The sequence below is a fragment of the Hoplias malabaricus genome, chromosome 14 (genome assembly GCF_029633855.1).
Source record: "Hoplias malabaricus isolate fHopMal1 chromosome 14, fHopMal1.hap1, whole genome shotgun sequence".
Classification (NCBI taxonomy): Eukaryota; Metazoa; Chordata; class Actinopteri; order Characiformes; family Erythrinidae; genus Hoplias; species Hoplias malabaricus.
The window spans coordinates 8,469,423-8,481,058 of record NC_089813.1 but is presented as its reverse complement, the minus strand read 5'-3'; the positions used below and the strand labels follow the sequence as shown (position 1 = coordinate 8,481,058).

Sequence of the window (11,636 nt, the reverse complement as noted above, 5' to 3'; positions counted from 1 at the left end):
ACCAGACAGTGGCTTCCATTTCTCTTAGCGGCATCAACCTAAAACACAGTTTTGTTGGTTGACTTTGTCAGTAACATTTCTTTTAATATATTACACAGAACCGTTTTAAAACAATCCCATTTTCAGTGTCTTTAATAATGACATCTATTCGAGATCATTTCTCACAGTCCTGTTTATGTTTTTATAACATATATTGTTTCTGAGCATTCAGATAATTAATTTTCCACTCCACTTATTACAAGGAAATCACATTGAATGAGGAATTATATACATAGCTCAAAAATAAAATAAAATTAAAAGCAGTGGGGACAGCTTTGATTACTCTGGAATAACAGCAATCTTTCATTCATTCATTCATTCATTCATTACCCAAGGGCCCAACAAATATCCTGAGATGTGCACAGACAAATGCTTTTCGCCATTATTTACTGTAATTATTCTTATTACTTTGCAATTTTGCTTGTTTCCCCATCTCCACTCCCCAACCACCCCCCTGCCCCAACACACACACACACACACTCTTCGCTGATAAACGATTGCACCTGAAAACGAAACACATATTTGGTTCCATTTCGGAAAAAGCTCTGTTGCTTTTCTTCTCCTTTACCCCCTTTATTCTCTCAATATTCTCACTATACATTCTGCCCTGGGAGCGTTTATCCAAAAATGAACTTAATTAGACAAACAAACAACAAACAAAAGCATAATACAGAACAACATTGTGCGTCGTGCCCTATACACTGGAAGTGTTGCAGAAAATTAGTGCTCATCAATCTCTCTTGTCTCTGAAAAAATAATAATCATAACAATAACAATATGAAAAATATAAAGTAATAAATGTTAGCAGCACTGAAGGTGAAGAAATGGCTCCCATTTTATAGAAAGTGTGTGTAATAACTGTGTAACTTGTAACTTTACGTTTTACTCATGTAATTGGACGTGATTGCACACGTAGCATTTCGTATATAACTACATTTATAGTCCATTTTAACATGCTTAAAACTACAACAATGTTAAATGTGTTAGTAACGTGTGATTACACAGTCATTACAGACCTTGATGTTACCTTTAACGTGTCTGTTATAATTGTATAATTACACATTAACCACACATGTAACGACTGAATGTATGTATGTGATGTATTGGTGATGTATTCCCTGTTAAAGATGGACATCGGCGTATGTGATGTTTTAATTAACGTAATTGCACAACGGTGTCTTGACAATTGCTACATAATTACATACAATAACACGAGTACGAACAAAAGCTGTACCTGTAACACCGACTGTAACCACACTGTTGTTGCATGTGTTGCTAAAGTGTCACTACACGTTTATTACAGACACAATATAAAGTGGGACCAAGAAATGGAACAGAAGAATGAGGTGATGTTTCTGAAGTTGGACTAACATTGGGTCAGCTGACTTACGGTAGTGTAGTATTGTAACATTGTAAAACAGGTTGGAATTTTGAGCACAGAAGGCAAACCAGAGTCTTTGCAGTTCATAATGGACAGAATGAAGAAAAACACGTCATCAGCTACTATAGTACACACACCACTGGACAGAGCTTTAACCTGTACGACATGGATACCTGCATTGTTCTCATAAGCTTTTCTGTAGTGGCCCAGAGAGTCAAAACATGAACATGATGTGCTCATAGTGGGGTCATGAGAGTGATTCTACAAATTATATACCTCTGCAAACCGATGCGCAGCCGTCCCAGAGCAGTTTTGTTTGATGCCATAACATATATATGATTAGTCTTCTGTGCAGACTCAACCTCCAATCATCATTCCTCACTAATCTCATCATTTACACAATTCTACAGCAGCAAGAGACACCATTTGTTACCACTGCCACACTTGCAGTAACTAACACTGGAAGGTTTGTGTGTACCAATCTGTAGTGGTTGCACTTTAGAATAAGTTATAGGAGGATTGTTCCACAGACATTTCACAGAGGCTGATTAGTTGTAGATGTTTCTTTTTGGAGCTCGTGGGGCTCTTATGGACTGATCTACCATAGATCTTTCTCCTGTTTTATTTGTGAATAATTCATTTTGTCCCATTCCACCATTTTGCAGCCTCAATGATATAAACATAATGTGATCAGTTGCCGACCAGTGTACTGATCATCACTGCTGCTGTAAATCTAACATAGCAGATAGTTGTATTTTTATAGCAGGTTGAGAGGTCTAGAAAGTTTTTGTCGCCCCTTTTTTTGTCACACTGTGAAAAAAGGTGAAGAACCCCTGGTTTCTTTAGTGACATTCATGTGTTTACATTGTACCTTAATGTTTCTCTGTTGTCTCTTCAATATTTTTGTATTCTGACATTGTCAATTTCTATCAATGATTCTTCAAAGGTTCTACAGGAAACACAATGGTTCTATATAGAACCGTAAACATTCAAAGAATCATTTGCATACGTAATTCTTTGAATTTTGAAAGTGTTCTTCAGACTGACGTAAAATATATAATATACAGTTCTATATAGCACTTTCTTTAAAAGGGTTTTACACAACATCAAAAAAAGGTTTTATTTTTGTTACAAAGTTAAGCTCCTAACAGTAGTAGAACATTATGTTGCTACATAGAACCATTTTCTAAAGGATTCGACATAGAGGCTTTTAGAATATATTTCCACCAATCTGCAAAATAAGAGTCAAAAATACTTTAAACAGCAAATGCTTCTTTGAGTGATTCTGGTTCCATTTGGAGTGTATTTTGCTTCCTGACTGCTGTTGTGTTTTGACTTAATGGGCCACCACCATAAAAATTATATATATATGTGTTTATTTTATATATTTTTTGCACATTCACAGATAAAAAAAATAGGGGCCGGAAAAACAAATAAATAGAACAAATAATTTAATGTAAGTACAAAAGTTGCTTTTTGACTGTCACTTTTTTTCTTAGATTCAAAACCATAGGCTACATCCATTGTGCTTAGAAAAAAAACAGTCTTGTATGTGTGTGTGTGTGTGTGTGTGTGTGTGCACGCGTGCCAGATGTTCTTTGGAAGTCCGAGCTCATGAAAGAAAACATCCAGATATAACAGTCTGGGGTCAGCCTTGTGGGAATCTCCATGGAAACAAGGGGTCACTGAGGGACTAAGCCTTGTCCGTCAAGTTCTGACCTGGCCGAACTGGTCTAGGAGTGGACGATCCATTCTTTGCAGGCCCCCTGTCCACGTTTGTTGGTTTAATAGTCGGCTCTGTGCAGACCATTTGTTTTTCTGCCTGGTTCCACTTGTTTGTCTTGTCTTTTTTTTTCATCAACTTCACCTTGTGACCCCTTGTGTATATTGTGATGGTCCTGGAACTGGTCGGGAAGTTTAGCCATTCTCAATCAGCTGTCCTCTCTGTCTCTGTCTCTCCGTCTCTCTCTCTTTTCCCTTTCCCTCTGGCTGTCATACGGCCAAGCTATATCCTCAGTCGTCCTGCTCCTGTACGATGGAACTGGAGAAGAAGAAGAAGAAGAAGAAGAAAATCTGTTAGAAGTGCTGCCAAAGCCTCTTGGAGTTACCTGATCATTTTAAACACATCGCTTCATCTTGAAAATATTATAAATGCTTTCCTGCTTTTTCATCTGTTTAAGAATTCTCAGAAATGGATAAAATAGACACAGCTCCCAGGCGCTCGGCTTAAGCTTTAGAGGGTGTTACCACTGCTTTGTTAAACCACCTGTAACCTGTATTATTGTAAATATGCTAAATGGGGTTAGAGCTTTGGTATTATTTACACAACCATGACTCTAAACCTGGAAAACAGAGATTCCAGGATTACAATTTTATCGCAAAATAACACTGCAGTTAAAGAATATTCTGGTACATTTGTGACTAGGAACTACACACTTGTCACAGTGGGGTGTATCATTGGTCTGCTTACACTGCTATAAACCCAGCCCTCCAGACTCTGAGGAACACTTGAAACTTAGAAAAGTTGTGGGTGCTAGCATCCGGGAAAACTCCAACCCAAGGGAGTAGGTTGGCCTTGCCCTTAAGCGAGGGAATGCCTTGATCCTGGATTAGGTTTTAGCAAGAGTGTTTTCTAATGTTTTTGAGTCTTAGTATTAGGTTTATAGTTAAATATATGGTTGTTAGGATTAGGATTCAGGTTTAGGGTTAGTTTAAGTATTAGATGTAGGGATATGTGTAGGGAGTGGTGTTAGCATTAGCATTAAACTAGCATACAATCCTGATGTTTCTAAATTTTGGACATGTTTGTGTTTAGATTTCAGTTTAGGGTTAGGGTTAGATTTAGGATACATATGGGGTCAAAATCACCTCAAGTCCAATTGTATAGAGCATGGGGTGTTGAAGAGCTAAGAGACTTTCTTTTTAACTGAAATCATGTGACTATGAAGCACAGTGTTGACATATAGAGAAATCAGAGGTCAAATACTCCACTGGGTTTAGACACTTTGGCCTAAAATGATATTACTGAGTTAACTCTCTCTCTCTCTCTCTCTCTCTCTCTGGTGTCTCTCCCTTGTTCACATCAAAATATCTGAAACCCATGGCCTCATAGCTTAAGCATCCATACATTTAAAGCCAATTTTCTCATCAAGAGCTTGGCTGGCGTGTTGAACTTGGCGAGAACGTGCAGTCAGAGATGACTTGGATATGGCAGAACAAGGTGGAAAAAAAGCCCACGTGGCACTTTTCAAAGAGCCTCTGTGGCCTATAGCAAATCTGTCAGAGCGTCAGGCATTACGGCCTGGCTTTATTATTATTGCCATCGCATTTGTACCTGTCACAGTGTGTGAGAGATGGCTTTCGTTGCTGTTTCTTAATAAAGGTTGTTTCATTCTGTGGTTCCGAAGTAGCCGCGTTTCTCACAAACACTTGCGCATTGGGTTTGTTTGCCCAGAGAATTTTGTTTAGGGTTTTCCCCTAGACAAGCAGCCAAAACATGTTTGGTAAATGAAGGGCTTAATTTATTGGTACAGAAGATACAAGGTTCTGTGCGACTAACAAGTCCTGGAAGTCTTTATACCTCTTATAATGTAGGGTACAGTGACTGTGAACACAGATGTTGAGATGCTGCTTGATCTGCATAGAAGGGCATGTAATGAAATGTGACAATCTGCATTACGTCACCATGCTCAATGCTGAGCGTTGGCTGGAGGATTGTGTAGCCCCTAGCACTGGAAAGTGGAGCCATGGAACTGTGTTTTCTGGAGTAACAAAGATACATTTAAAGCACAGTGCCATGCAGTGCCAGAAACAACTTACTCAAGTCTGTTTGTGATTATTTAACAACTCAATGTGAACTGAAGCAGGAGTCTGAAGTCTGTTATTAGCATGATGCTAACTGCTAATGTATAATGCAGGGTTTGACTTCTTTGCTTAAGCTACATATTGGGGAAGAAATATTAACGATTCCATGGCGACAAGCATCACAGCCATTTTGTTATCTCATCATGCTACTAAAAGCTTGCTATTAGCATGATGCTAATTACTAAGGTACTATGCTGGGTTTTACAAGAGAGGCCACACCTCCTTTTTTTTCCGGACATGTTCTCTTTTTGGAATGTGCAAAACGCATCCAGCCAGGATTCCTTATTTATGTACAATGTCTGGTATCGTAGGCAGCACCCCATCTACAACATCCTTACAATGGATGCCTGTGTTTTTTTTTTTTTAAACCCAAATATGATCACCCTAGGTTTGACTTAACTTGAAACTTGGAAACTGTTTATTAAAACGGATATTTTTAGCTACACAGTGGGGAAGAAATATTGGCATTTCCATAAAAACCAAGCAGCACAGACATGCTATTATAGTCTCAAATCTCCGAGTTGAGATCTTGTTAGCTTGTTAGCTACGCTAGCCTCGTAGCTCCAGTGCAAAACCAAAAACGTATGTGTATTTTATAAGAAACTCTGAATGTCAAACATCTCGTCAATCTACAGCCACAAATCCAGCAGTATGAAAAACACCAATCAGCACCCTCACCCTCAGAGAACACCTTGTCCCTCATCCTTTCCTCGTGATGTTTCATCGCTCATCTTTTCCTCCATCACACCACCCCCCCTCGCTTTCCTTCATTTCTCCCCCTCCGTCGCTCCGAAGGCCTGAGATTCCGATCCTATCACAGCTACTGTACATGTCTCCACAGGAACATGTAAACAATGCCCAGCGTTTATGACCTATCCTAAGGGGAGAAAGGGGGGGGGGGCGGGAGACGAATGGAGAAATGCTGGGAGAGGGCCCGGTCCATGGCTCAACCCTCAGGAGCATAGGAGTCTGGATCAGATCGCCAGTGGTGCAATTTGAGCCTTGACTTTTTTTTTTTTTTCTCATTTGTACCTATCAGTTCAGATGAATGCAGTGCAGTTGCACGCAGAGGCAGTCGTGAAACATTAGACCGTGTGTTAGGGCTGCGGGATGCAGACCAGCTGCACTAAATATAATGCCTTTACGTAAGAAGATAACAGACTGGCCTCATGATTTTGACTACAATGCTTTAGTCAATTTTTGGAGCTTGTGAATGTAACCCTATGGACACTGATCTGGAACAAATCTGTTTGTTTCCACACTTGGTCCAATGACCATACAGCAGCACTTTGTAGTTCTACAATTACAGACTGTAGTCCACCTGTTGCTCCGCATACTTTGGTCACCAGCTTTCACCCTGTTCTTCAATGGTAAGGACCCCCACATTACAGCAACTAAGCCTTTGGCTGGTGGATCATTCTCAGTGCTGCAGTGACATTGTTCGTGGTGTGTTAGTGTGTGTTGTGCTGATAAAAGTGGATCAGACACAGCAGTGCTGTTGGAGATTTTACAACCCTTTACATCTAAAAGGCGGACCAGCGAGCTAGGAGTGTGTAACAGAGTGGACCGTGAGTGGACACAGTGTTTAAAAGCTCGAACAGCACTGCTGTGTCTGATCTCCCCCCCACAACCATAGAAATATAGACATAGCTAATGCAGGTGTAGTTTCATTGTTAGCGCATATAACTTTTCTAAAAACTGTGATACGTCATCATTGAAAATACATGGAACAGTACATTGACCATATTCACTGACCTCACCAGCTGGATGTCCACTCTGCCCAAAGCAGCTGCGGACAATGCCAGTCCACTGGGTCCTTGCTACCGTTTCTGGGTTTGAGTAATAGTCTCAGATTAGCCTCTGCTAGCCTAGCCGCCTGTGAAAACCCCCCAGATTAATTCATCATCTTGAGCGCTGTGTATTTAGTTAAAAAGCGGAGTGGTGCTGGTCAGCGTAAACGGTTTGGTCAGCGATCTGTTTCTTGCGGGATCGCTGCTGTATTGGCTGTATTTGGTAAGGCGCTCCAGCCAGATGTCAGGCCCAGGAATATCGCTGATTTCAGTGATTGATGGTCCGCAAATATTTGAATCAAGTCTCTCGCCGCTGCCGGTGCCCATAAAGCCCACCTGGAACGCGTATAGTGTTTCTTCCTATTACTGTCTCGCTAACTCAACTCGAGCCCCACACTCCTAGTCCCCGTCCGCGGCCCACTGTTTTTCTTACAGGGCCATTCATTAAGGAAGAAAGGCCTGAGGGTTACCTGACACTCGCTCAGCTCTAACAGGCCTGTTCTGAATGTAGATGCCCCCATTTATAGGCAAACCTGCTCACCCTGGGCTTCTTCTGATATGAGGGGTATTAATAAGTAGTGTGTTCCCCTATTTTGCTGCTGAAATAGCTTCTAATGTTCTGACAAAGGCTTTGGATTAAGTGGAAGAACATTGCTGTGAGGATGCTCTGATGGCATCCAGCCACAATTAGTGAGGTCAAGCAATTTTACACCCCTCTTGTGGACACTTGGCATTGAGTAGGATGATCATAGGCCTATGTTCACCTGCTCCTGTGTCTACTCATTACAAGTGTGTGGACGCTGTATGGGTGACCTTTTGATCTAGCGAATGTTTCCACCAGTAAATTCGGGGCAATTTTGGCGCCCATAGGAGGGGTTTAATTTTCACCAGTTGTCTGCGTGCTTTGATCAGATTAGACAGAGTACATAAAGATGCTGTAATCAGGGATTCATTCAGGGTGTTTACAAACAATCAGAAGACCCTCGTGGATATATTTTAAAGGGCCCATAACATGGAAAGTCTTCTGATACACCGTATAAACAAAACAGCCCCTTTGCTACTCCGCCCATACAGTCGATATATGGAAATCAAGCTGAAAAAAACCGCCCATTAGTGATGCTCACTCTCTTTGTGATGTCACAATAGTAATCACTTAGTCGTTTGCATAATTTGGGTTGCTATTAGTTGAGTCTCGGGTTTAGTACAGCACCTTAGCCCTGCCCATTCATGTGACATGGGAGCCACCTGCCCCATGTTTGAAATGGCCCCTACTCAATATTCCCTACTTTACTCACTATGTAGTGCACTATTATAGGGAGCTGAATTCAGGAGATGAGCATATTTCTTTAATAACTAAAAAACAGTGTATTATGGGTATCTGGACATCCACTATCTGCTGCATTGTGGGATTGTTGGCGTACACGGTAAATTGTACACTGTTTTCAGACACTACTTTAAAATGGAGGCACCCTAAAAGCCCAAAGGGACTAGTCAAAGCCTCGATTCGGGCAAGACTCCAAGCAAAGACCAGTGGCTCCCCCCATGACACCATGCTGATGATATAAAGGGTGTGTACCATTTTTATTGTATGAGAAACAACAGTGAATGGCATCCAGTCAATGGAGAGATACATATAAGAGTTTAAAGGCACTGTAACAGCATCTTGGTTATTTCTAATGATGGGCCCTTTAACGTCTCTTGTCTGAGCCTTTGAGAGGCTATTATCACCCGTCGTCCCGGTCAGTACAGACAGCTCGAGTTTCACTGCCCCCTCACATTTGATTAAAAACAAATCCACATTTTCAGCTCAACACCTCGGCCCTGGACTGAATCACGTTCCCGTGAATTTTCCACTACTAAGCATTCCTCTCTTTGATCCGGCCTTTCTGGACTTTTCCGGACTTATTGTTGTAAGCCGTACGTTTATTAGCTGCCCTTTTTTTCAAGCCAGATCTTGGACATCACCCTGGACGGCGGGATTACAGCAGAGTCTTCAGATTTAACAGATTTGGGGCTAAAATATGAGGCCTGAGCTTGAGGATCCAGCCCCCTCCTGAACGTGCGGCTATTGGCTAATGTCATTAGGACACACTCCTGAGCTTGTTTGTTCTCCTCGTCCCTCCAGGTTTGGATAGAGCTGAGAGAAGAGGGAGAATGCCGGGAAACCTCCACGTCTGAGCAGTGCCAGAATGCAGAGGTAAAGTTTGGAGTGGTCCCTAAAGCACCACTTAGTCCTTACCTCCTAAAACGAAATAATTCAACAAACTGAATTAGGGATTTGGTGAAATGGCCTCTGAGGAGAAGTGTTAAGGCGTTCACACTGCGATACAAAGCCATAGGAACCCCTAGCAACCACCAGAGGTGTCCCCCATCAGAAAAACAGCACTTCAAGCTTCACTTCCACTCACTTCTTTTCTGATAATCCTTCCACTGTGGGGAGACAGCTCAACACCAGGGGTCTAACAGGATGTGGATATATCAGTAAATTCTTACTGAGAAAGGGTAGTGTATATATATTGGACTGGCCACCCGCCACACGAGTGGAAGCGGTCAAGCCCGGCCACTTCCATATGAGAGCTCCCTTGGGTTCAAAAGAGGTGCGGTGATTTATTGGCCCCCATTCATTCATTTATCCTCATATATCTCCAGCACAATAGACATCACGTGCTGGAGCTGAGGGGGAAGTGTGTGAATGTGGGTCAGCAGTAGGTCTGCATGAGTTGGGAATAACCCATTTATAATCTATTATATTATAGCTCTTATAAAATAATGTAATAATGTAATAAAGAATGGAAAAACACACTTTCTTAACCTTTTTATAAAGAATAATAAATAAAATAATAACCCAACCCTGACCTCACACACACCCCACCGCCCCCATCTCCCTCCGTATATGAGCTGCAAAATCAACTCATTTGGAATTCATAGGTTTCTATGATGTCACAAACCCAGAGACATTTACATATCCATCCTCATTTTCAGTTTGGCTCCGCCCATTAACACAGAGGACATAAGCAGGGTTTCAGCGTGTACTGCTTTCTGAATGAAGCATAATACAAGGCAGTCAATCAAACAATGTGTGTGTGTGTGTGTGTGTGTGTGTGTGTGTGAGAGAGAGAGAGAGAGAGCCACAGCACCCAGGGAGCCGTTGGGGATTAGGTGCTTTTGCTCAGTGGGACATCAGCTGTGGATGATGAGGGAGGAGAAAGCTCAGCTTGGTGGAGTGTGTTGTATTTGTCTCTCTACAGCCAAAATGTGCTTACTAAGTGTTTACTGAGACATAAACATTTGATGAACCCTCCATTTTAAAGAACCAGAGTGTAGGGTCTTAGTCGAACATCTGTGACATGCTTTGACCAAATTACTACAAAGATCAAACACCACAGCAACGTTCTCCCCGTGCCTAAACAGCCCTGTTCAGAACGCCCGGTTTCAGCACCTGTTCCTTTAAATGTGAACAAGCCACAGCTCAGATTAGCGTGAGAGTCCGGGAGCGAGGAACTCTGGATTTTTATCCGTTTTAGCTCGCTCCTCTTTCTTCTCCATTTTGTTTTCTCCTTATTTAATCAGTACTCGTTTCTCCACGCTCTCTGTGTTTGTTTTGTTCTGAACTCTCACATAAATGTGGGATCAGTGCTGTGATTGGAGAGACTCAAGGGCGGGGAGAGTGACGGAACAGCACTTCCTCTTCCCTCAACACTCATGGCTGAAGAGACCTTGAATAAGGCACCTAACCCCCAACTACTCCCTGGGTGCTGTGTGTGTGTGTGATTTTCTCCTAATAAGTTTGTGTCATATCTCTGTCCACACTGAAGGGGTTCACACTGCTGAATGAGGTCCGTCTGGTGGAGAATAGAGCTGTACATGAGTTCCCCAGTGTCCAATTAGCATTGAGCGAGAGCATCATAAACCGTATTTAGCATCTGTTACTGCGTACACTGTTTATGATTTCTTTCTCATGAGAAAATGGCCCACACATTCAGAGGAAATCAGCTGCTGGACCATGATGCCAGTCTTGGGCTCGGTCTCTGTTGGTGGAAGAGTGACCTGGAGGGCGCTGTCAGGGTCAGAAGTTCAGCGGAGCTGGATTTAGCTCGCGGCCCACTTTTGCATTTAGATTGCGTTTAAATTCCTGGTCGTATTTTATTCTTTTAATGAAAGCTTTTAATGAAAATGGGAGCCATGGCCTAAAGGTCAGAGAAGCAGGCTCGGGACCAAAGGATCACTGTGTGCATCCCCTGGACTGGTGGGAAAAAACGGCAGGGGTGAGGGAGCAGGGGGAGTGAAGGAACAGCACTTTCTCTTCCCTTAACATCCACGGCTGAAGGGGCCGACTGCTCCCTGGGTGTTTGCGTGTGCTTGTGTGTGCGTGTGTGTGTGTGTGTGTGTGTGTGTGTATTCACTGCCAATGGGGGAGGGATTAAATGAAGCACCTCAATTTCCTCAAATACATTAATAAAGCATTACGTCTTAATGAAGCATATTCTTAATAATCGGACCCATAAAGGACTACTATGTGGTCACTCACACGTCTGTCCGATATATTCCTGAGCATGGAACAC

General features: G+C 42.2%; 1 protein-coding gene across 1 annotated transcript in view; it reads right to left on the bottom strand.

Moving 5' to 3' along the window:
• adrb3a (adrenoceptor beta 3a) overlaps positions 1-11,636 on the bottom strand; it is a 32,977-nt gene continuing 21,341 nt past the window's right edge. The window contains exon 2 of the mRNA XM_066644084.1: positions 1-3,461. Within this exon, the coding sequence (XP_066500181.1) occupies positions 3,434-3,461 (28 nt within the window). The 3' untranslated portion in view covers positions 1-3,433. The remainder of the gene's footprint in view (positions 3,462-11,636) is intronic.